At 46.7% G+C, this 27,533-nt stretch overlaps 1 protein-coding gene across 2 annotated transcripts; it reads right to left on the minus strand.

The window, feature by feature from the left end:
* On the minus strand, nt 1-27,430 carry phldb3 (pleckstrin homology-like domain, family B, member 3). Of its 2 annotated transcripts, XM_035416955.1 has the most exons (15): nt 27,008-27,429; nt 19,043-19,191; nt 18,778-18,888; nt 18,409-18,546; nt 17,387-17,515; nt 15,860-16,021; nt 10,645-10,755; nt 8,974-9,075; nt 8,746-8,830; nt 5,123-5,294; nt 4,018-4,105; nt 3,045-3,224; nt 2,445-2,652; nt 1,912-1,997; nt 1-483 (listed from the first exon to the last, which is right to left on the minus strand). In XM_035416955.1, the coding sequence occupies exons 2-15, from the start codon at nt 19,187-19,189 to the stop codon at nt 349-351; spliced, it is 1,854 nt and encodes a 617-aa protein (XP_035272846.1). In that variant the 5' UTR covers nt 19,190-19,191; nt 27,008-27,429; the 3' UTR covers nt 1-348. The 2 variants fall into 2 exon arrangements, with proteins under 2 accessions (XP_035272846.1, XP_035272855.1); XM_035416964.1 differs by lacking the exon at nt 17,387-17,515 and having other exon boundaries at nt 27,008-27,430.
* Between the last annotated feature and the right edge of the window lie 103 nt (nt 27,431-27,533).

Genomic DNA, 27,533 nt, shown 5'->3' on the forward strand with positions numbered 1-27,533 from the left:
GGGGGGGGGAGGGGGGTCTGCTGTGCTGACAATGTTAAACACAGTTCCTCTGGGAGAAGGCGGTACTGAGAGAGAGAGGGGGTATGCTGTCCTGATGAGGTTAAAGGCAGCTCCTCTGGGAGAAGGCAGTATGAGAGAGAGAGGGGGTCTACTATGCAGGAGTCCTGATGAGGTTAAAGGCAGCTCCTCTGGGAGAAGGCGGTGCTGAGAGACAGAGGGGTCTGCTGACGAGGTGTAGCCCGAAACCAGCCGGCCCAACACTGGATCCATTATGGCAGCGTTTCCTGTGTCCCCCCCTCCCGCCGGCGGCAGGCGGACAGGCTTTGGCGGTTCAGGCGCCACGTGACCTCAGTAACGGCAGTGCTCGTCCGTTGCCGTGACGATGACGTCCATCCAGATCCGCATGGCCTCGGCGCTCGGGGCCACCAGGAAGAAGAGACGCTCGTACGTCTTCACGCAGAACGTCAGGCTGGGGCGGGGAGACTGGGAGAGAGGGAGAGAGAGGGAGAGAGAGGGGGGAGAGAGAGGGAGGGAGAGAGAGAGGTAGAGGGGGGGGAGAGAGAGGGAGAGGGAGAGATGGGGAGAGAGTGAGTGAGCGAGAGAGAGAAAGAGAGAGACAGATTGAGAGAGCGCAAGACAGAGAGAGAGAGAGAGGGAGGGAGAGAGAGATGGGGAGAGTGAGTGAGCGAGAGGGAGAGTAAGAGAGAGAGACAGAGCGAGAGAGAGCAAGACAGAGAGAGAGAGGGAGGGAGGGAGAGAGAGTGAGAAAGAGGGAGAGAGAGAGATGGGGAGAGTGAGTCAGTGAGAGGGAGAGTAAGAGACAGAGGGAGAGAGAGGGGGAGAGAGATGGACAAAAGGTGAGAGAGAGATGGAGAGAGGGAGAGAAAGAGAAAGACTATTGAATATTAAAAGGCATTTGCTTCAAACTGTAGATAAAGGGCAGAATTATTAAAAAATCTATCAATCACAACTAGTATACAAAAAAGAAAGTGCATTCCCACACAGGATGGAGAAAAGGGTTCACTTCCGTGTCAGCACGTCTGACTGGATAACTATGAGGAAGTCAGAGGACGCTGACGCTGGCAGAAAAATGCTTTCGACATCGCAAGGTGAGCCCATGACACTTAACCTTCATCAGATAACATTTTCCTCGAACCTTCAGCCTCTTCTCACCCCTCCTCGCATAAGCGCTTTGCTGATGTGACATCCTCGCCCGCTGCTGCCTACGGTACGCAGCAGACGCCTCGGCCTTAGGTCCTGGGGGGCTGAGCGGTGTCTTCGGGTTTTATGTGGTCTACTTTCACTCAGCAGCCCAGAGTAGGCCTCGGAAGCAAAGGTGCGTGGAGCCTTCAGCCGATCAGAGACTTGGATACGTCACTTGAGTGCTGAAGCCAAAACCAGCAGGTGCTGCAGCCCCTCCAAGACGGGAGTTTTAAAGCTCTGCTGACTGGACAGGCATGCAAAGCGTGCCATTTCTGAACAGCCCAAAGCTCTGCGTGTCCATTCTGTAAAGGACATTCTCTTCCATCATTTCTGATTGGCTGCCTGGCTATCTGGACACACCTATAGTTGTTTAAAATATAAACAGCCATGTTTTTCTTTTTTTTTTTTTAACAAAAGGAGCGTTGTCTATGAAAGACCAGCACCAGAAAGCTTCTGCTGTAGGCAGTATAAGCAGGATTTTAAAAAAATATATAACATTATATAACAAAAATGAAACCAAAAACAAAACTAAATGAAATGGCCTTAATACTCTAGAAGCTTTTTCCCTTTTGTTTCTTACATACGTAGTTTAACACGTAGCACAGGCTAACACAACCGATAGCACTGGGGTTCACAGGGTCTTTAAGGAGCTAAGCGGCTAACATGGCTGAACAGGACACGTGTACGGGTCGGGGTGTGCGTGCTCACGCTGGAGGCCGTCCGCAAGTGATCGTAGTACACTTCCTCTATGGCCTGGAAGTAGATGACCCCTTTCAACTTCCTCTCGTCGTGATCTGAGAGAGGGAGGGGGAAAGAGAGAGGGAGGAAGGGGAAAGGAGGGAGGGAGAGACAGAGCGACACCGTCACCAGTCAGTTCCTGAAAAACACGCGGTGTGGCCTTCTGTCTCAGAGCGATTCGGCGATCTCGGGGAAAACCAACGCTGCTGCAGACACCACGCAGACGCTTGCCTTCCATCATCACCCCCCCAAATACAGCTCTTAAACAGACCACTACACCCCCCCACAATGCCACCTCATTCTGCTCAAATCACAACAGCTTTCTTTAAATCAAGTCAAAGGCCAAATATGTCTTTAGGGGGTCTGTGGTCATGTCAGAAATAGAATAAACACAGCAACACACACACACACACACACACACATCCACACAAATCCACACACACACGCAGACACACACGCACACCCACCCACACATCCCCACACACACAGACACATTATCTTACCAGTGTAGTAGGCCAGTCTGCGGTGGTCCAGATCAAACAGGAACCACCTCCGCCTCCAGGTCTTCACACGCCCTCCGCGCTTCGTCAGGAAGCCCCCGCATCGCCGTGGAGACAGGCGCACCCCCATGCACCCCGCCACGCCGTGGCCCAGGGACTCCACATGAGCCCGGAGGTCAAAGTTCGCAGAGAGGGAGAGCGGGAGAAAAGGCTAAGGAGAGAGAGCATCAAGTCTTAATAAAAACAACAAAATCATTATTTAAATAAAAACTGTTAAAAAACCTGAGCATTGCATCGTTCTTCTTATTGACAAAGATCGTATTGGTTTTAGCTGCCTGAGTGAACTATTATTTAGCTCTGTGCCTACCACATGCAGTGAACTTGCAATGAAATGTTTAGTGAATACAGAGGAAGACAGGAAGAGAGTGAGACAGGCTAGAAGCCCCAAGGGAGCTGGAGAGGCAAGGCAAAAAAAAAAACAGGACAAACCGCCATAGCTAGATGTTATCAGACCAATGACTTCAGACGAAGACAGACAACATATTTTCCGCATGGCAACAGAGACAGAAAGAGTACTAACAGCTCGAGGGTCAGTGAGCGTACCTCTGAACTGCAGTGAACTGGGCTGTGTTCAAGTTCTTCTGGTTCTGGTTCTGGTTCTGGTTCTAATTCAGGTTCTGGCTCAAGTTCTGTAGCCATAGTTGGAGGTTCCGTCGGCTCCTCTTTCAGTGAATCCTGCTCCCTCCGTCTCCTGTCCTCCTCTGCTGCCCTCCTCCTCTCCTCCTTCAGCAAAAAACACACGTTCTTCCCTGTCTGTGCGCTGGCGAGAAACTCCCTGAACGATGCGGTAAGGATCTCTTATCTCTCATCTCTTGCTTTCTACTTTCATTTTCGGCCGCGCATCAAGCCAACAATCATATGGAAACCGAAACAGACATAAAGAAGCATCACTTGTGAAAACTGGACATTTTTCTGTCTCTGAGATTACGTTAGCTTACGTCCAGTTTTGTGGCGAAACCGCATGTATTTTTCAGGACACCCATCAGCTCTACACCACAGCAGCCATTACAGACTGCTACTTCCATGGAGAAGAATGCACCCAGTGACGGGTGTATGTTCATTTTCGGCTGAAACTATTTAGACACTCAAACAACTTCACGTGATTGGACAGGTCGTGAAAAAGACACGTTTTTGTGTCCTGAACATTTATTACCCTTGCTGGGTGAAGCCTGCGTGTTCACATCCACTTAAAAAAATCACAAACAAACCACTGAGGAATGGGGAAATCAAAATACCAGAATACTGAGAGAAACATCCAGAGTTCTCATTTCTCTGTCAGTACCCATGAATTTCCCACCCCCTTCCTCATCAACCGCAAGTCTTAGTTTTCTCAAAGCGTATGGTACACTCACCCTGCTTTCAGTTTTGGTTTTCAATATTTATATTTAGATTGTCGGTTAGTGAAATGTTAAAACATTCACATGTAAGCCGTTCACAATGCGAGTGGCAGTTTTATTGACCAATCAGGTCTCAGCAGTTTGAGTTCATGGTGTGAGTGGCGGTTTGAGTGACCTACCCTGTCTCTCAGTAGCCTCTCTTTTTCTGCCTTAGCCTCCCTCAGCTTCCTCTCAATCTCCAGCAGGTCGGGCAGGCCCAGACAGGGGCTATAAAAAAACAATAATAAAATAAAATAATTTTTTTTTTTTAAAACAGCATCAGCGCCCCCTTCAGGGTCAGTCCTGTCATAACCAGCAAGGACAGCAGGGCTTATGGACTCAGAACCAGTCCGTCTCTGTTATGACAATGAGTTTCTCCCAAACGAACAAGTACCGAGACCCAAAATTACAGGTCAATATTACAAAATGAGAAATTCCACATCTCAATATTTGTACAGTCTGATATTGCTGCAGTACCAGGGGGGCTTGTTAATGGCACACTAGCCCACTCACATTCAAGTAGTGTCCACAGGTTTTTTTCAGTTGCCTTTTAAGCAGCAGAAAATTCAGGCACTCGGAGTGGGACGGTCTGGATACAGGCACTCGGAGTGGGACGGTCTGGCTACAGGCACTGGGAGTGGGACGGTCTGGCTACAGGCACTGGGAGTGGGACGGTCTGGCTACAGGCACTGGGAGTGGGACGGTCTGGCTACAGGCATTGGGAGTGGGACGGTCTGGCTACAGGCACTCGGAGTGGGACGGTCTGGATACAGGCACTTGGAGTGGGATGGTCTGGCTACAGGAGGCACTGGGAGTGGGACGGTCTGGCTACAGGAGGCACTGGGAGTGGGACGGCCTGGCTACAGGCACTGGGAGTGGGACGGCCTGGCTACAGGCACTGGGAGTGGGACTGCCTGGCTACAGGCACTGGGAGTGGGACGGTCTGGCTACAGGCACTGGGAGTGGGACCGCCTGGCTACAGGCACTGGGAGTGGGACGGTCTGGCTACAGGCACTGGGAGTGGGACGGTCTGGCTACAGGAGGCACTGGGAGTGGGGCAGTCTGGCTACAGGAGGCACTGGGAGTGGGACGGCCTGGCTACAGGTACTGGGAGTGGGACGGTCTGGCTACAGGAGGCACTGGGAGTGGGACGGTCTGGATACAGGAGGCACTCGGAGTGGGACGGCCTGGCTACAGGAGGCACTGCCGTGGACTACACTGCAGTGGACGGCACCACGCACGCACCTCGCAGCTCGGGAGCTGTTGGTGCTGTCGCAGGGCGAGAGCAGCCCCTTCCCGTTGCAGTGCCCGGGTTTGTGCCCGTTGCTGTGGGCGGAGCCGTGCTGGTGGACAGACAGGGGGAGGGGCGGGGGGAGCACCTCCGGGAACTGGCCATCCGGCGACATTCTCACCAGCCCTGAAACAGAGAAACAAGGAAAAAATCAGAGAGAGAGAGACAGAGACAGAGAGAGAAAGAGAGACAAAGAACAAGAGAGCAAGAGAGAATGAGAGAGAAAAAGAGAGATAGACAGAGTTAGAAATAGAGTGTTAGACAGAGAGATGAGGAGTCAATTAGGTCAAATATATTTTGGGTACGCACTGAACAGAAACGTGTTAAATTAAGAACACACAGTAGGCCGGTGTGGTGCTGTCCGTAGGCCAGCCGGCTCTCAACCGGGACACAAACCCCTACACGGGGTCCGGAGTTTGAGTCCCTGCCTCGGTACTCTCTGTACTATGAGCGGCAGTGTGGTGTAATGGGCAAGCAGCTGATCTACTAAATGCCTGCAGTGTAATTTGATGAGGTCTTCTCTATCTGTAACCCTCTCTGCTGGAATCAATGAGAACGTACAACTAGTAGAGCAGACAGTCCACTCTGAGAGAAGACATCAGCAGTGATTAAACACCCTCGTCTTTAGAGTCAGGACAAATTTGCCTGATCAGGAATCAGGGGCAGATCCCTTGTGGGTCTGCATTAACTTTCCCAAAGAAGACAGTGTCACGAGTAAAACATTTCAATGAGATTTCTTTTGTGAACCACATTTATGAAAGCCATATTTATTTATTTGTCTCTAATTTAAATAATTCAGTTGTACTTGTAGGTTCCTCACGTTGGTGCAGGACTCCTCAGTCAGTACTACGGACTCGGGTTCGATTCCACTCAGTACAGACACGGGAATGATGCCCAATGAAAATGGGCAACAAAATGACAGGAGCTTGACAGGCTTACACTTGGAGCACCAACAGCATTAAACACCTGTATCGATGACCTGAGCATAAGGAACAATCCACACACCTGCACCAGATAAGAGACACGGAATTCATCCCGTTTCTGCAGATTATCAAACAGATAAGGATACTGTCAGACCGGGGCACTGGCGAGAAATAAGGGTCATTTTTTAAACTCCTTTCCCCCTGTCAGGATTGTCCTTGTTTTATTTTTTGGCCTTTCAAATCTCCGCAACGTTGTTCATCTATTAGGGAGAGAGCAGACAAGTGCATCCCCAAAAATCATGTGCAGCCAATCACAGATTGTTTTCATACTGCAGCCCCGCCCACTGAGCCCTTTGGCTACTCCCTTGACTGACACCCTCGATCACAGGATGAAGGAATAAGGAATACAACAACCACAGGCAACGCTAAAACTCCACCCCTTTTAGAAAGGATTAACATCCTTCAAGTATTAGCCAATGAGATTCACGCAAACGGTACCCATCACTGTATTTTCCTGTATTTTCATGAAAGTGGGCCGGCCCTCTCGTTGTGTGAGAAGGGAGCAGCGTTGGCTTATGTTCATGTGTAAAGCCATTAATCACAAACTCCCATCTCATCTCCTCAGGCGCATTAATTGGGGAGTGTTTATCAGTTTTATCAGACTTTTTCTCAGGACTGGGTGCAGCTCCGGGTGATGGCAGCTAGCACAGTACAAGGGAAAAACCGCTCTCAGAGACCGCACACCACACACATCGGTCTTTATACAGCCGTCTTTGAAGCTCAGAGATTTGGTTCCTATGGGTCCCTACGGGGATCTGATAAAGAACATGGGGTTTTATGCGTTCTTCCTGGTGTTCCCTTCCCTTCGCTTCAAGGAGGGAATCCCTAAAAATGTCCAAATGAAAAATGGCGGCCACACCAAGTGGCGTTCCATTCCGACTTATGAAAAGAGAGGGGGATTGCTTACAATCCCTCCATCTCTCCTGCCAAGGCTATGAAAGGCAAGCTTCCAGCAAGAAGGGAATCCCACAGCGTGAGAGAGCAAGGGAAAGGCATGTTTTAAAGTGGAGTGCAAACCTGATTACATTTAATTGCGAAAGTTCTAATTAATGTTGCATTATTTTCCTTACATTTTGAATAATGGCTGTTTACTTATTGTTTAAATGTTGTGTTCAGAACATACTGACTGTTTTGTCTGTCAACACAGCACTGCAAAAAAAAACAGTAGCTCTCAATGTGTTTCTGAGTACAAAATGAAAGATAAATAAAACATTAAAAAAAAAAAAAAAAAAAAAAAAAACATCACAGAGCAACAAACTACACAGCATAAACCGTGACACAAATTAAACACCCAGTATAAAACATGTTGAAAAATATACCCCAAAACCCAAATCGCACCAATCTGCTTCATATGGAAGGAGTTATGGGGTCTGCCCTGGGAGGAGTACCATGTAGCGGGACCCTGCGTGCATCGAGGTTTTGCGAAACACCCTCCCGAACCGCAAAGAAAAACATCAAACTGCACACACGAGATCACAAAAGCACTGAAAACGCTCCTTGACCAGCTGGTCTTGAAGCCAACTGCATCGACAGCCCCCCCCCCCCCCATTAACTCAAAACAGCCCCCAGGCAAGCTCCAAACCGGAGCGCGTGCCTAGCATAAGCATTAATTGCGTTAGCCGTCGGCACGCACGCGAAAACGCGCAGCGAAACACACGAGCCCGTCGCCGTCGCGCTGCGGAAAGACCACACCGTAGCAGACGACCCGTACCTGCCCTTACATAATCTAACAAAAAAAAAGATATTCCCACAATGCAGTTCAACACACACACACACGCACACGCCAGAGTCACTGAAGCCGAACCTACAGGGTCAGCCGCAGATGGCCAGAGAACACAGGCCGTGCAGCAGCAAATCAGCTGAACTCCAGGGACGCTGAGGATTTCCCTGATTTTAGTGCAGAAAAGCGAGAGGTTCTCGTTTGGCCATTATATAAAAAACATCTCTGCTCAGGAATTCGCACCGAAGCTCCAGGAGCGGAGGAGAGAACTTTTTGTGACCCTAGAGGCTCAGTAAGCCATACTGTGATGGACACTGAGGAAGACACAAGCAACACACAGGATGAAAACAAGCACTAAAATGTTTTTCCAAAAAAAAAAAAAAAAGTGAATTTAACTGTGAAACAGAGAAAAAACAGAGGAAAGAGAATAATTTGGGAATGGACCTGTTCAGTATAGAATCTGAATTGAGGAGTCAGTTTATGATGTGGCTTAATTTAAAACTCAGCTACACCACACACTGAATGCTGTTTACTGCAATGGAAAACTGACTGCCTTCCCAGTATGGGAATATATATGCACGGACACGACTCCCATATGACATGCAAGGCACCCACGCCTAAAAGCTGATGTCTGAACCAGAGTCACACAGCTTCTCCTCTGTACCAGTACGTACAGGTAATTTCTGATTTCATAATGGTGGCATTACCGGAAAATCTACTGACACACCTAGGATTTGGGTCGGGGCGAAAGGAAGGGAGGGAGAGGAGGAGAAGAGGTGGATTGAAACAAACATTTTGACAAGGTCTTTCAAGGCTAGAGTACAGAGCCCATTGTGATCAGTAATCTCAGACTTTTACTGAAATGATAGCTCACCTTGTGCGGACAGGGGTCGGTCTGTTAGTTTACTGGGGTGTGACCTCCGCCTTCTGGGCAAGCTGACCGTTTCCTTGGTTGATTCCTGTGAGAAAAGGTTGAAAGGAAGACATTTTGTTTTGTAAACCATCTGGAATAATCTGCGAACGGAAGTTGTGTTCATCGAAGTCCAAGAAGCTCGACTTTCAGTTATATCACCGTTTTACACGGTACATTTCACCCTCGCACCTGTCCTGCTTTGTGAATGGTCAGTGGGGACAGTGACATCATGCAGGGGACGGATCCTGTGATGTTCGACCAATCAGAGAGCGGTTTTTTCTCCTTCAGTATCTGATGAAAAAAAAAAAAAACGCACAATCACGACACATCGTATGAATGAGAGAAATGGGGAGAAAGAGAAAGAGAGAGAGCATTAAAACCCGATAGCCATGCAGAGACGGGTGAGTGAAGGGGGGGGGGGGGGGGGCAGATAACAAGAGGGGCAAATAAAACAAGATAGAGAAACAGGGCAACAACAAAAAAAAATCAATACAGCCTCCTGAAAATCTCTCTAATGAGTTAAACATTATCCCTCTCTCTCCCTCTCTCTCTCTCCCTTCCCTCCCCCCCTCTCTGACTCACAAACACATGAGCGCCTCAGTGGCTAAAGTCTGCATTAACTCCTTTCTGTCAAGTCCTCCCTCCACAGTCAAACGCGTGCTAACGCCGTAGCGCTTCAAAAACTATTCATTCAGTTCCCCAGTATTTCCACTGAAAACAGACATGCACACACATACGCGCGCATGACACACACACACACACACACACACACACACACACACACAAACACATTCACTCCTTCTCCAGTCTGCCACTCCCTTCTTTCTCTTCTGGATTCTTCCCTGCACTGGCTGCCGTTTGTGCGACAGGATTAAAACCTGACTCGGTAAGTTACAGGGCCGCTCCCGAAGCCCGTTCCTACAGAAAAGTTGTGCGATAACGCTGTCTTACCTGGGCGGTGCGCGAGTGCTAATCATGTCCTCTCCTCTCTCTCTGTCTCTTTCTGCCTCTCTCACTTCCAGTTTGCATGCCTTGTTCTCCCGCTGCCCTCTCGCTGTTCCTCCCCTTTCTCTTCAGCTGTCTCTCTCTCTCTCTTTCTCTCTCTCTCTCTCTCTCTCTCACTCTCTTTCTCGCTCTCGCTCTCCCAGTCCGCCTCCCCCTTTTCGCCCGGCCCTATCAAATTCCATATCAAAGGTGCTTTATTGTGGCTAATCACAACCTCTGCAAGAGTAGCAATCTTGCTATCACACACACACACACACACAAATTCAACACCCTGCTCTGCAATAACACACACACACACACACACTTATATGTGCATGCGTATGTGTGTGTATACTGTATATATATATATATATATATATATATATATATATATATATATTAAATATACAGATAAAAATACATACACACATATATTTTATATACACTTTATATGTATATAAAGTGTATATCAAAACATATACTTCTAAAAGTCCCCCATTAAAATTTATAATATATAATTATAATATATAATAAATAACACTAACACCAAGCCTGGATTCAATCAACATTTTACCCTAACTTGACTTAAAATTAAATGCACATGTTTTTAGTTTTCTTCACAAACCCAGGTTGGCGAGTTGAGGGATCACCTCAAAATTAATGAGAAAATTAAGTAATTCTTGCTTGTGTTTGCCAAAGTCAAAGTTCAGGGAAAATGCCGATTGATCAGAAGCCAAAGACCCTCAGCACTGGATCCATATGAGAGCAGATTGTGAAGGCTCTTTCTGAAAGGACCGCTCCAGCGAAGCTAAAGGCCATTTGCTATCAGTCCTTTTTACTCAGTCTGAGGTCTGCAGAGGAGGAGTTCGCCCTCACCTTGTGTGAGCTGTGGAGGAGCTCCCTCCTTTCTTGCCGGAGAGCGTTCATCTCTCTTTCCTTCTCTCTCTCCATCTCCTTCACCTGCTTCTCCAGCTGAAGGACTCGCTCCTGTGAAACGGAGACAGGCAGAGAGGCCACGGCTGAGGTACTCTCAATGGGGGCTGCTGGACGACTCATTAAGGCCACGGGATGACCCCGGACGGTGCCAGCGCCGGCTGCGGCCGCTAGCTCAGGGTGACGCATAAGGGCGGCAGTGTAGTGTAATGGGTAAGGAACTGGGTAAGGAACCGGCCTTGTAACCTGAAGGTCACAGGTTCGATTCCGGAGGAGAACACTGCCGTACTTACTTCGGTATAAATGGGTGCCAATATAAATGTTATGTAAAGGGTGGATAGTCTGGATAAGAGCATCTGCTGAATAAACCGCCTCTGGTACGGGAGGGTTCAGTCGGTTCGGGGTCCGCGTTTCATCGCTACCCCCCCCCCCCCGGGTCGATCGGGTGACTGCATGTTAAAGCTGCATACGAAAGGTCTTCCTCTGACTCCACCCTATGGGAGCTCAGCCGCAGTCTGCGGAGTGATAAAGAAGCAGCCGGTGACACCGTGTGCTTCGGAGGGGCACCGCGGTTGTGCACTCCCAAATCGGCAGTGGGGTTCACGCGCGCACGTGGCTGCGGGTGCGGACTGTTTGGCATTTCAAATTTGGGTGGGAACTGGACATGCCAAATTAATAAAAAATGTATTAAAAAATATTCATACTCTTATTACTCTTATTCATCCCCACAAATCTGCCAGAATATGATCCACTGTTTGGATCCATTTGGCACACTGTGCTTAATAAACATACGTTTATACAGTCAGTGATAATCCTCTGATCATCAGTCACAGTAAAAAGCAAATACGCTCTTTTCAAGTGACAGAATAATGGAGGAATAACAGAGAGAGAGATAGAGAGAGAGAAAGAGATAATGGCAGGAAAAGGAAGTCACACTAGGGCAGATACCTTGACTGAGTGAATGGGTGGATGATTCTGTACAATCGACAGGGCAGAAGGACAGAGAGATGGAGTGGTAGTGACAGATCAGAGACGGAGGTGGAGAAATGAGCTGTCATCTGCAGCAAGGCCATCACGCAGCTGAATAAACTCTCTCTCTCCGGCGTCTCACGGCTGTAATTGATGAGATTACCCAACTCGTTAGGCCTGCCATGTGACTGGGGGCGGGACTGAGTGCGGGTTCTTGTCAGTGCCTGTGTTTTTGGGGCCGTCGATGGTGTGATTAAACATGAAAAATAAGCAGACAATCCTCCCAAAACACACACGGACACTCAAGCACGCATGCCCGCACACACGTGTACACGCGAGTGCATAGACACACACACACACACACACACACACACACACACACAAGGGTACGCATGCGCACACACAGACGCACGCACGCACACACACACACACACACACACACACACAAGGGTACGCATGCGCACACACAGACGCACGCACGCACGCACGCACACACGTGTACACACAAGTGCATAGACACACACACACACACACACATAAGGGTACGCATGCGCACGCACACACACACGCACGCACGCACACACACAGTGAGCGGAGTTTATGGGGAAAGAGAAGTATTTATGTTGATAAAAATATCTGTCAAAGATGTGCTCCAGCATTTGTATTCATGAAAGAGCTTAAATATTTGAAAGACTATTCAGCTTCCAACAAATGTACAATTGTACTCAAATGGTAAAACTTAATTAAAAAAAAAAAAAAAACATGTTAAAACTTGTCACAGGAGGACAAACAAGACTATGCTTTGATAAAAATAAGCACTCAAAATTATCTTAAGATTTTTTGGCTGTATTGGCAGAACCAGCCATAGAAAAGATTTGGGACCCCACTCATTTACTTAGTGCATCAATTAGTACTCTTCACTCACCCGCGGCCTGAATTAGTATTTCACCCTCTCACTCACTTGACTCTGAACTCCTTCGAACTGAAAGAGTGAGATGCTCCCCAGGAATTCACAGCAGTAACATACTTTAACCACTAGAGCGCGCCAAGACAGGAAAAGTAGCCATAGCAGCTCTACCCAGCTCATAACTCCACTTTGTTTTTGTTTGTTTTATTTTTTTTTTCCGAGTAACAGCAGCTGGAAAGGGGCGAGTTAACAAAAAAAAAAATTTTTTAAGGGAAAAGGTTCCAAAAAAGTTGGATGCGTGATTCCATAGGAATATATTCATTCAGTGAAGGCAAGACCACGATACTGCCTGCATATCCAAAATTAAGGACAGTACATTCGATATTCTGCCAAAGCAGCTAAAATGGCAGTGAGCAAGGCTTACAATTCAAAGTCGGCACAACACATGAATTCCAGCTTCACCATTCAGTGCGCTTCTAACTCTCCAACATTCCCCTACTGCTGTGGCGCTGAAAAGAGCGCCTTTCAAAGTCACGCGGTTTATCATCCGCTTATTTCTCCTCCAAAAAGGCTTTTGGGAGCCATTGTAAATTTCAGCGGCGCATTTTTAAAAACGTCCTCCGCATCACTCATTGAACAGTCCCCGCTTTATAATACGTGTAGAAAAGCTTTGTGTTCCCGACAAACCGTTCTGTAAAAGTTTTTTTTTACTAGTGACTTTCGAAGAAACTACAACGGTACTCAACGTGATTTTGATTAGGCTGTGGCATATTTACGCAGGAAAATAAAGCGGATAATAGTTTTATTGGATTCATGCCGCGTGCCGTTAACACACAGACCCTCTGTTGTGACTCTGGTGGTCCCGGTCTGTACTAACCAAATTCTCGCAAGTTGTTAAATTGGTCAGGAGGGGGCCCTTGATTTTCAACCCTGCCTTCCCTTGATCCCTGTGACTGGCCTGTATGAGCTCTTATCTTCTGTCGAGATCACTAAACAAAGCCAAGCGCACGTTGACAAGTCCAAGTTTCACAGACAACAGATCGTGTGAAAAAAAACCCATCTATACATAGAGCTCCTAATTATAGCTCTAGCTAAAGTTTTTCCATATCCGGATTTATTTTTCGCTGTTAAGAGGAATAATTAACGTCTCCCAGCATTAATGTCTTCACTTTCTGTATTTATATTTTTTTTAATGTGGCAATTGAGCTTAGTGCTAATATTACTGTCTGATCCCGGTGGCCGACAGCTCATTCTCTCACAGTTTCTAAGCTGAATAGCCTCTCCAGGATTTACAGTCTCTTGCTGCGAGTTCTTGCACGTTTAGGTTTATTTAACATAGACTAGTTGGATCCGGGTTTCCCTCGGTTGTTTGTTTTATTCAGTTGGTTATTTGTACGGAGCTGTGCTATTTTCACCCTTCGGCGTCTCGATGTCTCCCCGTCCCTCCATGGCCGGACATGTCAGGCCCCACCTTTCAACCTCTTGTTCAGAACATTTTTACACTCCTATCTTTCACTCAAAACCACTCTGATGTGTAGACCTCACACATTTTTACTGAGCTATTCTGAACGTTCCTTCATCCGCCCAGTGCACACAGAGCCAATACCCTCAAGTGCCATCTTCCACGAGGACCTCAAACTCCACAATCCTTTACTTATCTATTTTTCAGACAAGGCTACTTTATACAGTCGGCCTACTTCTCTCTCTCCATCTCCTTCACCTGGTTCTCCAGCTGAAGGACTCGCTCCTATTATAATGCATTATAATGCCAGTGGTCTCAAATGAAAAATGAATACTGCCTGGAGTATTTTAGCTGAAGGTTACAGTCCAGATGAAAGTGACACAAGGTCATTAATGGAGAGTTGTTTGAGAGTCAAAAAGGCCCAATATAGTAAAACTCATTTTCCCAGAGTTTCATGCCAGTAGCAGTTGGGACACCAGCTGTCCCTCTTCCTGTGGTGCAGCTATATTAAGATGATTTCGTGTTGACCTCTTGAATGACCAAAGTGCCAATAACTGCACTGACAATAAAAAGTACAAAAAATATTATCATTCAGCTTGGACATGTGCCTTAATTAAAAACAGTACAGTGAGGTCAAACTGTGAAATGTGAGAATGATGTCAAACTGGGAATGTGAAAAGTACAAAGGGCATTATATAGTAAACGTGCTAAAAATGTTACATGCAAACAATGGGAAATATTGACCTAGCTGTATTTTACTGCTGAGTACAATACAAAAATCTGATAATATCCATCTACAGTAATGAATAATGAATATTATGAATCGGCACATATGCACACACGTACCATTTTTAAAAATAACTGCTCCCATTCATTAGGTTATTTTTCTACGGACAAAACTAAATTTACTAGCTTGGTTAAGCTGAAACCAGCCTGATGTCTCTTGTCAGATGGGTGGTTAGGGGGTGGTAGGGCGGGGTCAGAATTTCACCTTTCAAACTCAAGTCATTACATACATGTTCAGACATGTGCACCGACAGAAAGCAAAAGCTGTCCATCAAAAATGTAGATGTAATGTCTATTGTATCTATTGTACGCATGTATTGTATTTATTGTCAAACTGCTATGGGCATATAGAAACCACAGGACTGAACAATACACAAAGCAGCACACACTGCTCATTATAGTAATCCATCACTGCTTTATCTCCAAACAGCACAATCAAACATAACAAAATAAAAAAATAAAATGATTATTATTATTATTAATAATAATAATAATAATAATAATAATAATAATAATGGGAAATTTCTTACCTCCTATGTAATGTCACATATTAAAAATCGCGATCATTATTTGGAGATATGAATGACAGTTCACAAGACCAGGGAAGTTGCTCTAAGCACCCTGCACTGCAAACCTGTACTACACTAAACCTCGTTCAGCTCCAACCCAGCTTCAGAGTGACTGACAGGCCTCTTATCCAATAGGAATTCAGGGCTGAGGGCAGCAGTCAGTGGTCAGAGGTCACCGATACCCTATTGTCTCTCTGTGAAGATTACAGAGGGGAACATACCTTGAGAATAATATACTGAAGAAGACTGAAAAAGATTAAAAAACCAAACTTCCCCCCTTGCCAAATCTACACTACATCATACAGCAGAGCCGATGCTGACTGAGTCTCACTGTGGCTCTCCATAACCCACCAGGCGTTAGACAGCATGCATGTGCGGACCAGGGCTTAAGAGTGAAGGATGAAGGAAGAGAGCGAGAGGAATAAATGAGAGTCACTCCTCCTCCTCTTCCTCTTCCTGTCTTACCTGCGCAGAGTTGACGGAGTGCTGCTGGCGGGATATCTCTCTCTCCGTGCTCCCTCTGCTGTCCTCCTCTTCTCCACCACCATCGATCCCACTCTCTCGCTCCAGGAACTGGAACTCCCGATCCTCGAACGCCCGCACTGCAGCGTCCAGCGCTTCCTTCTCCTTATGAGAGAGAGAGGGAGGGGGGGGAGAGAGAGAGAGAGAGAGAGAGGGAGAGAGAGAGGGAGAGGGAGAGGGAGAGAGAAAGAGGTAGGGAAAAAGATAGAGGGAGAGAGAAAGCGGGAGGGAAAAGAGAGAGGGAGAGCGAAAGCGGGAGGGAAAAGAGAGAAAGAGAGGGAGAGAGAAAGAGGGAGGGAAAAAGAGGGGGGAGACAGAGAGAGGGAGAGAAAAAGAAAGAGGGGGAGAGAGAGAGGGAGGGAAAAGAGAGCGAGGGAGAAAGAAAGAGAAAGAGGGAGAGAGAGAGCAGAAGCATTAACAAACAGGCCAGTGTCTGCCTCAGACAATGAATGCAATAATAACAACAATGATGACAATTCCATAAATACCAATGATGAGTCCATTACGACTCTCTCCCTGAGAAAGAAGTACACACGTCTAATTGAATGGTGTCTCTGTGCTCCCTACCTGCCTGCCTGCCTGTGTGTGTGTGTGTGTGTTTATGTGTTCATCCTTTTTCACATGCCTCGCTGACACACTGACAGGACGAGTCTAACAGGTCGTTCCAAACCCACGTGCCCCGAACAGGAAGCAGAGAGCAGGCAGGAGGGGTCATGTGACACAGCGCAGTGCCTCTGGGGAGGCAGGCTGAACCCAGTGACCAATGGAAATCAGTCGAGCTTAGGGTGGGGTAAGCGTTGAGTGCAGATACGGGAAAAACTAGTTTCATCCTCCCAAAATGCAAGGGTACACTTGGTATTTAATGTGGAGGATTTTAAAAGTGCGTGGTCTCCTTCCCTGGTCCTGGAGAGCTACAGGGTCTGCTGGTTTTTGTTTTCATTTTAAGATCAGCTCCACGTTGAGACCCAAGTAACCAGGAGAGAAGAGCCAACTGCTGTAACCGATTTAATAAGTGCAGAGTAACCATGGAAACCAGAACCTGTAGCTCTCCAGGACCAGGGTTGGCTTTTTGAGAACGTCTTTCTGCAAAATCACTTTTTGAAAGGCAAAACAACAAATAATTCCACACTTATAGTTCCATATACTGTACATAGGGAGTGAACTAGGGATATTTCTCTGACAAACATCCCCATCCATGTGAGTGTTTGCACAGAGTTGTCAAAACCCTTGCCCCGGAGGGCTGAAGTGACGGCTGTTCTTTGTGGTTCTTTCCGATCAGCAGCCAGTTTGGTTTCGGAAGGACTTAAATGAAGCAAGCAAGCGCTGAAACGTGGGGTAAAAAGCAGCGGGCAGTGCAGGCGGGCACTAGGCCCGGCACAGGGCCGGCATCGGGCCGGCATCGGGCCGGCGGCACGCGGGCGGCCCTGCCGCTCTCCGCCGCTCAGCTCCAGCGCGGGGCTGCGCAGTCACCTGCTGCAGCTGGACGAGCAGCTGCTCCCGCTGGCTCTCCGGCTGCGTGGGGATCTGCCTCTCCTTCTCCTCGCAGCGCCTCCTCTGCTCCTCCACGCGCGCGCGCTCCTCCTCCAGGCCGGCCCGCTCCTGCTCAGGGAGGAGGCGCAGAGAGAGAGAGAGAGAGAGAGAGAGAGAGAGAGAGAGAGAGAGACGCAGAGAGAGAGAGAGAGAGAGAGAGAGAGAGAGAGAGAGAGGGAGAGAGAGAGAGAGAGAGAGAGAGAGAGCTGATCGCGTCGCCCTGCGTGTAGGCCGTTCGGATTTGGAAGCTGATGAAGAGTGTATCGAATAGCTCACTTTCGCTGTGTAGACTGTGCCGTTTTTTGAAGCTGTTCTACATGCTGACAGTGTGTATTCAGCAGCTCCGTTTAGCTGTGTCGGTTGTGTGGTTTGTGTGGTTTGTGTAGCGCTGAGTGTTGATAAAGGGTGTATTGAGCAGCTCCGTTTAGCTGTGCTGGTTGTGTGGTTTGTGTGGTTTGTGTAGCGCTGAGTGTTGATAAAGGGTGTACTGAGCAGCGTAGTTTAGCTGTGCCCGTTGTGTGGTTTGTGTGGTTTGTGTAGCGCTGAGTGTTGATAAAGGGTGTACTGAGCAGCTCCGTTTAGCTGTGCTGGTTGTGTGGTTTGTGTGGTTTGTGTAGCGCTGAGTGTTGATAAAGGGTGTATTGAGCAGCTCCGTTTTGCTGTGCTGGTTGTGTGGTTTGTGTGGTTTGTGTAGTGCTGAGTGTTGATAAAGGGTGTATTGAGCAGCGTAGTTTAGCTGTGCTGGTTGTGTGGTTTGTGTGGTTTGTGTAGCGCTGAGTGTTGATAAAGGGTGTATTGAGCAGCTCCGTTTTGCTGTGCTGGTTGTGTGGTTTGTGTGGTTTGTGTGGTTTGTGTAGCGCTGAGTGTTGATAAAGGGTGTATTGAGCAGCTTAGTTTAGCTGTGCTGGTTGTGTGGTTTTTACAGTGGTCCCCGGGGATTGAAGGCCGGGCTGGGCACACACCTGTCTGATATCGGCGAGTCTGCAACTCTCCCTCTGTCTGGCCTCCTCCTGCAGACTGTGCAGCGTCTGCGTGTGTCTGCACAGCTGCTCTTTCTCCATCCGCAGCTCCCCCTGCAACAGGGCCACCTCCAGCTGCAGCTGCGCAGACAGAGAGGTGGGGGGGGGGGGGGGGGGGGGGGGGGAGACAGAGAGAGAGAGAGAGACAGAGAGAGAGCAAAAGAGAAAGACAGGTTTTAATCTGAGAGCGATATGACCCCATCACAGAAACAGAGTAGGCTGTATGCATTGTTTTCCCTGAATATCCATTTCAGCTGAATCCCTAAACGTAATTAATAGAATTGATCGAGTGTATAACGGTGCGCGGCTTACTTCAATCTTTAGCTCCTCCCTCTGCTGATCGATTTCGGTGATTCGCCGCCGCAGCATGGAGGGCGAGGTCAGGACCCTTGCAGAGCCCGCCTCAAAATGTCTGCCGTGAGACTGAGGGAGGAGGGAAGAGAGGAAAACCGTTGTTGTCCTTTTTCAAAACGTGAACGACTGAATTCTTTTACTCAAACCCTCAGGATGACACAACGCCAAAAAAAATAAAATAAATAAATACATAAATAAATAAAAAATGACAAAGACCACTTACTCTCTCACTCTCTGTGCTGCTACTCTCTGTGTCTGACTCCGCCCCCGAGGAGGAGGGGCTTGGGCCCCCTACGACCCTGTCAATCCAAGGCAGGCGCCTGCTCCTCTCCCATTGGCTCCTGCCTGTGTCCATATTGTGCTGGGGCATACCTGTCAAGGAGGGAATGGATATTTTGATAAATCTCTTACGGTAAATGGAAAAAAAAAAAAAAACTAAAAACAACAAAACTGGAGCAGCAGGGAAGATGCTAGGGTTTTAGCGCGGTCGCTGCCAAAGTAAACGCCTTTCCGAGAAGGCCTTTCGCAACAGAAACACAACACCTACAGGAAATAAGGAAGCAGGACTGAAAGCGAGAGACAGGGACAGGGACTTTTTTTTTTTTTTTTTTACCCATGCTGTATTTCTACTCTCAGCACACCAATGGCATTACAAAAAGAAAAAAAAAAAACAACCGATCAAAATCATATGAAAATAAATAAACTAAATAAATCTGTCACAAAGAAGGAAACTTTTTACATACCCTCACCCTATTCCATTTGTATTTGTATTTGGCTTTGTAATACCGAAACTCCACCATCACTCCGTCAGTAATCATACCCCTCACAACAACAAGCTCATCTTCTCTATCCCCTCCACCAATCATATATTGCCGACTTGTATAAACTGCCATTAATTTCCACAGTGAGAGAGACGGTGGATTAGGGCCCGAATGACATATTTGTTTCACTCTAGAGGACATGATGATATGAGCTCCTACCCTATCAGAGCTCTCGGAAGGACAGAACAGTAGAGCACACAGCCAATCAGCTGAGCAGCTGAACAGGTAAGCAGGAGAGAGCAGCAGACTCAACCCTCAACACTGCGCACAGACTCACTGCACTGTTCTCAGATCATATAGCGACAAGACCCTGGAGAGAGCGCTAGGTACAATACACCATACAGAAGATAAAAGCACCCATCTTACTCTCTTTAAGGACTCTTTCTGTCCTCTTTCTCTTTGTTCCCGACACACACACACACACACACACCCACCTCCCCACACACACACACACACACACACACACATTTCAGGAGTGTGGGAACGGACCCTCAGTCTCTTTATTGTCCGAACCTTTCCCACCCTCTAACTGTACTCCCTCTCTCTCTCTCTCTCTCTCTTTCCCTCCCTCCCTGCCCTCCTCCGTTCAGGCTGAAGCCTTATTAGGCTATTGGCCTGTGAGGGGAGAGGTATGCAGATAAATATATAACAGATACGAATGAGGAGTTCCAACCACTGACTGGCACACTGACACACAGAGGAGAGGGGAGGAGAGGAGAGGGTGAGAGAGAGAGGAGAGGAGAGGGGGAGTGAACGACAGAATGGGGAAGGGGGGGTGGGGGGTGTAGTGGAGGGGGAGAGAGGAAACGGGTTCTAAAATGTCAGAGGCCAGTGTCAAGTTTCTCTCAAACAACACCAGCAGCGCTGAACAGGGACCGTGTGCTCCAGCGTTGTGTACGAACGCACAACAGAATGCAGTTTGAAATGCAGCAAGTCCACCGGGCTTCACAAAGGTGTGCGAGTTCCTCTTCTTCTGTTCCGGCACGGTCTCGAGCAAAGCTGCAGCATCGGAACAGTAGTAAAATTCACGGGACAGGCCCCTGGGCTGTTTGTGCACGGCTGTGTACTGGAACACAAGATTAAACGCTGGATTCAAATGTGCCGCAGCAGCCTTCTTCTGCAGAATGGAGGAGCACAGAAAGTGAAGTATCCCGGCTAACACGAAACGTTCTCACAACGTTACCGGAACGTTACAACATTGCCACTACGTTGAGAGAGCCTTTTTTTTTTGCGTTACCCGAGTCTATCCCTTTTTTAAGCCTCAACATGATGAAAACGGACATTAGCACGTTATCAACGTCCAACGAAAGTCCAGCTCAGATATACGCGTTTAAACACAGAGATAGAGGGGGACAGGAGCCGAGGAAGAGATTGGGGATTAAAGTCCAAGCTTTCCTGTCAACATAGAACTTTCCAGAAAAAAAAAAACAAAAAACAAACAATGACTGAACAAACACACAAGGCCCAAAACAGAAATGAGGTGAAGAGAGAGGGAGGGGTGTCGACAACAAGAGAGAGAAAGAGAAAGGCTGTAGAAAACAGTGAGATCTTTAACGCAAAGGTGGACGGAACGATTGAAAGACAGATAGAGGGATAAATGACAAAAGATGAAAATCTGCCTTAATTACGGAGGAGTGGCACAAAGATTATCTGGAGGAATTGACACACCCACGGGCGCACATTGCATAAATCCGCTCCAGTATTTACATCACTGGCCCTTGCCAAATCATGACCCTACCCCCATCGCGCTCCCTTGCTAATTATTTCCCTAAGTTCAGTGATAAGCAGTCCTGACGGTGGCTGTGTTATCACTGACAGAAAATAAACAAGCTCAGATTTTTTTTTCTTTTTTTTTTTAGTCAGGAAGTCAAGAGGACCAAACTGACATGACCAATGACAAAAAATAATAAAAATAAAAAACTTGACCAAGAAGCATGGCCCTTTCCATAGTATCAGTAAAAGTAAGTCTAAATAATAAAAAAGACACATGCCAGTGTTTCCGTAGTAGGCATTCTCTGTAAAAATAAAATATTAGACGGAGAGCAAACGTTGCGTTTGATAAGCGTCGCTTGCGTGGAACAGAGTGTGAAATTCACAGACTGCGCTGGGTGTACTCAAATTGCCAACAGAACGTGAACAGCGTGTCACTGTCAGTGAAGCGTTTTTCACCGCTCAAGTTCAGTTCTGTCTACTCATGTAGGGTCCTGCCAGCAAAGCAACGGAACAGACAAAATACTTAAAAAAAAAAAAAAAAAAAGAAAAGTATTTCCTGCTCTTCTGCCAATTTTTAGGGCCCAATCAGGACCCACGCTAAAACACTCATCGTGACACCCTCCATTGTGAATTCAGGAGAACGCAGACAAGCGCCTGCCCTCCTCTGAAGAGCGTGACATCACCGCCGCTTCTCTCCACGCCGCGGTCGACGGGTTGGGCTCGCGCAGACACGAGTCACAGGAAGATGCTTGGCGTGCAGCTCAACACCGGTGAGCCGCTAAGGCCCGGTCGACCACGGTGGCATCCGCCACCAACCGAAACCCCCGCTCTCTGGCCAATGGTAGCGCCACGCATGTGTAGCCCTGCGGAGCCACCAGCCAATCACGCTGGCTCTGCACAGTGCTAATTTGATACCAGACCACGGGGCCCATCCACACACCTGAACGGCACCTTAATGCTTTCAGGTGTAATGTTCTTAACTGAACATTCTATTGCTGATGTCACAATCACTGCTGGGAACTGAAAGGACTGGAGTTCTAGAACACTGACTTAGAATTTTGAAAAAAAAATTTTTTTTTAAACATTCCAAAAAAACCTGTTCTTCATAGGGTTATTAGGATGAGCCAACCAACAACCCAGCCTGTAAGTTTCATTTTGAAAAACGATACACTGTTTCCATAGAATTATTACATTACATCACAGGCATTTAGCAGATGCTCTTCTCCAGAGCGACTTAGAGAACTTTTACATAGCATTTACAATGCATCCATTTATACTGAAGCAATGCTGTTTAAGTACAACGGCAGTATACTACCCAGGAATCAAGGGTACAACGGCGGTGTCCTACCCAGAAATCAAACCTGTTACCCTCAGGTCAATCCTTGCCCACTATACTACACTGCCACCCTATTAACACATGGAACACATTACTGGGATTCCCAGCAAGAACAGAGACCCACTGAAAGTTCAAGGCCAGGCTGGACGCTGTGCTAGATGCCCTCTGTCCATATATCTCTATACAAAATGATAAGCCTAGAACTGGCTTAACGTTACCCTGTGCCTGTCACTGCACTGTTAAGTTCTGAAGCCATATTAACATTTTGGTTCTCTATACCTGGAATCCTATTTCAACCCAAAATTTGGTCCCCCACCAAACTATATATATATATATGCTATATGCCATATAGCAACCTTACTTCCCCTGCCTTTTCTACAGGAGTTAGGCGCTTCCAAGCGGAGCTATGCTATTACCATCCAGTAGTTCTGCATCTACATTAAACAATATCCCTAATCCAGTCATTATTAAATACAGCTACAGCTACAGCTACCACCACAGCCGCCCGCGCTAGCATCATTTCTGCTGCTGTGGCCCCTCATGCATTCCCTTAGCTGGCAGCGGAGGCCACGTTTAATGCTGACACAGCCAGCCTAGCCCTACATTTGTCACCGTGCATTCACAGCAGAAATGTGCTCAGGGTGTGCATGCGTGCACGCACACACACACACACGGACACACAGACACATGGACACGCACGCACACAAATACACACACACACCTGTGTACACAAAACGAATGCCTGAGCATGCATTTCACCCGCCAATGTGACACGGGGATGCTCCTGCTCTCCATAGACTGGGGTGGGGAAGGGGGGGGGGGGGGGGTCGTGTGCACCCGTTCACAGTTCAGCGATTCACCTCAGCCTTTGAAATCAACAGTGCAATGGAAGACAGGCTTTCGCCAGCTTTGCATCCCGCCAGCCAATGGCAGCTGACGCACGCAGCGGAAATTCTCCGTGTGCACAGCCGGTGTTTGGAGATGACGCGGTCACGCCAAAACACTGAGCGCGCTGCGCAGTCTAATATGCGGTTCTTATACAAGATACCGCCCTGCAAACCAATCACACCCATGGAACACACACACACAATCTATAGTGCATTGCATTCATGGAACTCAGGACACATTAGAATTCCACCAGACCCATGGAACTCAGGACACATTAGAATTCCACCATAACCATGGAACTCAGGACACATTAGAATTCCACCGTAACCATGGAACTCAAGACACATTAGAATTCCACCGTAACCATGGAACTCAGGGCACATTAGAATTCCACTGCAACCATGGAACTCAGGACACATTAGAATTCCACCGCAACCATGGAACTCAGGGCACATTAGAATTCCACCGTAACCATGGAACTCAGGGCACATTAGAATTCCACCGTAACCATGGAACTCAGGGCACATTAGAATTCCACCAGACCCATGGAACTCAGGGCACATTAGAATTCCACCAGACCCACGGAACTCACAGCACGGCAGCATCAAAGTCCCCCCATAGGGGACATAACTCCCTGGTCTTAACCTCAAGAACCATATATTCTACAGTGCAGAAACTTGTTGTTTAAGAGACATTTCATAAAAATGAAAATAAATAATATTTTTCATGAAAATGCTTTCACGACAACATGTTTATAGCACCCAAGACATGTTTTGTGTTAAAAAATAATAATACATTATGTTCTGCTGGGTCTTATGATACAATACACAGTGAACAGCTACTGGAAACTGCACCTCAGGTTCCCAGATGTATAAATCTCATGAACCCCTGAAAGCACAGCTCTGTTTTCACTTTCAAGAAAAAATGTTCTTTAAAAGGAAAATGGTTTCTCCATTTTGCTAAGGACCCCCCTGAGACTCCTTCACTAAGTTTGCAAACCCCTGGACAAGCTATACAAACACAACCCACCTCCCTCCCTCCCCCCTTCCCCATCCCCCACAGTGTGTACAACCTCATCAGTCCTAGCAAAGGGGTGTGCAGTGAATCTTTTGTTGCAACCGCATCAGCAGTCTGTCTGACACCAGACAGAGGCCTGTATTCAATCAATCATAAATTAGACTTAGTTATGGCATAAACACTAGCTTTCCATTTTTACTTCACAAATTCCAGTCAGGCAGTTTTACTGATTACTAAACTGCATGGCCAAACTGTATTTGCAAAAGATAAATTATTTTAAATTTGCTTTTCACAGTTAGTTAAAGATAAGGACAGGGGTTGATTGACATGATTAACCAACAGGCTCTGTAGCAGATGTTTTTGATGCACACCTATCTATCCTATCCTAAACACGTCAGATTGTATGTTAGATGGTAAGAATTCAATTATTAGTTATGGGATGCATTCATGATGTAAATTTCCACCAGGTTGGTACACACGATTCAAAATCCACTAGATCTCTTGCTTGCACCTGACATAGCAAGGTGAGGGGTACTGATGACAGTTGCATCATGCACCCTTTTCTCACCTGTGTTCTTGCGGGTATAAGTGCTAAATGCTTGACCCCTCGTAAAGCTCAGCACAGCGCGTATTCTGCGCGTTCTGAATATTCAAATTGGGGGAGGGGAGCAGGTGCAACCAAAAATAAAGTACAGCTATAAGACCACACAGGTTCCATTTTCACTTATCTGGGAAGGATGCCCGGGCACCTTTGTGTGCGGGAGTCGTCGCATAAAGTAGGCTATGGTTAACGAGTCTGCACGTGACTAAAGGTCACGTGCATTCTCGCACTTCTGGGCTCGCACCTGTACTCAGCGTTCGGCGCGAGCGCGGAGTAGTGGTTAGGCGGCTCTGTTCAAGCGGTATACAGCACGTCCCAGTGGACGTGTGTTGCGGCGAGGAGGAGCTGTTAACAACAGGTTTGGTTACAGTCGGGGATTTGTCTGAGCAAGTGCTGGCTAAAACTTGGTAGGAGGTGAGATACGAGAGGGCAAGAGATAGTTATGAGTTTGAAGTTCCCACGGTAGCCTGTCACCTCTCCCCGCATGATTCTCGTCTATCCCCTCCCATCGTCACTTATCGACATCTTGTGTTTACCCCCAATGCTGATGTGCCGATAGCAATGATGATACAAGCCTTGGAAGTCTAAAATGTTATCTTTCCATCCCCCAGATGCAGTTTCTACAATGCATAATTGGGTTTACATGAATACTGTACGGCATATGATTGCCTGTCTAGTGGTAAGTAGGCTAAATGACAAACACACGTTATACTTATGTCATACTCAAACATACTCGTGTTTTAATATTATTTAGTAAGATTTTAATATAATGTATTATTATTGTTATTGTTATTAATAATAATAATAATAATAATAATAATATGTGACTGTGTAAGCTGAACTTTGTGGAATGCATTGCTGTATTTATTGGAAGGTGCAGCATCAAAGCGCAAAATTCCAATTACATCAAATCCACCATAATTCACAATTACTACATCAGATTTAAGATTAAATGAACAGTTAAAAAGTATTGCCTACCCCCAGTGAATTCCGAACTGCGCTCACAACTACTTTGCTTTCTTAAGTAACGAAAAAATCTATTGAAACTTAATTTGGTTGAACATTCGTGACGTATTTTTGTAGTATAAGATACCCTCTAAACCGCATTACCACATTGAAAAGCAACAACAATCTGACACGTTTACAGGCTTGCAATAATGTTATTTCACATGATTTTTGTTTTTCATTCGCATTTATTCATAATGTAGTGAGCAATAAAGTCGTCCTCCTCTAGACTTCATAGTTCCCCAATGTAAACAGTAGCCTACAACGTACCCAGTAAAATGTCATTGCCTAACACTGCAGAAACAGCATACCTCAATCATGTCTAACTGCGATAGGAATTCAGCAAACACTATTTAACCGAACACTAACACTTAAAATCCATCAGAATCACTAATCAGATCAAAAACCCGACTGAACTTCAGACGGACACAGCCGGCACGAACGTCAAACTACTAAATCAAAATGTTTATGCAGGCAAAGCAGTCTAAGCAGGCTACTGCGCTAGCCTATAATATTTGTTGAAATAAAAGTACAAAGGGCAAATAAACAGTAAGGCCTACCTACTCCAGTCTATAGGCAATAATATACTTTTTTTTAATGAATTATTTCGACTCGAGTTGCAGTTGCCCTGCTTCGATCGCTTATTGTTTATAAATTATAGTGTCTGGTTAATACATAGTCTATAGGGTACCTTTTTTCTATCAAAGAAATCGAGTTATCATTTGAATACGCAGCTTTTGCGTTAGGCAAACTGGTTCAAAGAAAGAAAGTACAACAAAAACAAAGAACACACGCAACCGATCGTACCTGACTGGAGCTTTTGCTGTCCGCCAAATCCAATCCTCGAGTTTCTGTGAGACCTGAGAAATCAAAAACTCTAGTATCCGTGTCTCTAGAACTTTGTTTTAAAACAAACCTAATTAGGCTACTAAAAAAAAAGAAAATGGTAAATATAGCCTACACGATTACATGGCTTCTCGCTGCGAAGAAAATGTGTCTGTATGCTTGATATCTATCGCTTCGGGATTTTCTGACGAAAGAAAACAATTCGAATAGTTCTTCCTAGAGGTCCCTTTGTGGTATTTTAAGCCACTCAGCGTATCTGTTCCGGTATCTTTGCCCACTTTCTTTTTCAACTTGAAACAATCCTTCCTGATCACCTCCACCAAAATGACAGGTCACGGTTGAATGTATCGCGTTAACAGGTGAAATGGAATTCATGCGTGAGGGGGGAGGGACAGAGAGGGATCGCTTAGGACAAAAAGTTGGTGTGAAAACGCGGCTCCAGCCTCCAGCTCCACTCCTGTCAATCTTTATTGCGTGCAGTCTAAAG

This window comes from Anguilla anguilla, chromosome 1, assembly GCF_013347855.1.
Source record: "Anguilla anguilla isolate fAngAng1 chromosome 1, fAngAng1.pri, whole genome shotgun sequence".
Taxonomy (NCBI): Eukaryota; Metazoa; Chordata; class Actinopteri; order Anguilliformes; family Anguillidae; genus Anguilla; species Anguilla anguilla.

What these genes read in the sequence shown, in the direction of transcription:
- phldb3 (XM_035416955.1), bottom strand. Translation starts at nt 19,189, where the DNA reads ATGCCCCAGCACAATATGGACACAGGCAGGAGCCAATGGGAGAGGAGC. An exon ending in GCAGCACAGAGAGTGAGAGA is followed by an intron (nt 18,889 to 19,042) that starts GTAAGTGGTCTT and finishes CTCCTCCCTCAG; the next exon opens with TCTCACGGCAGACATTTTGA. An exon ending in TGCTCGTCCAGCTGCAGCAG is followed by an intron (nt 16,022 to 17,386) that starts GTGACTGCGCAG and finishes CTCTCTCATAAG; the next exon opens with GAGAAGGAAGCGCTGGACGC.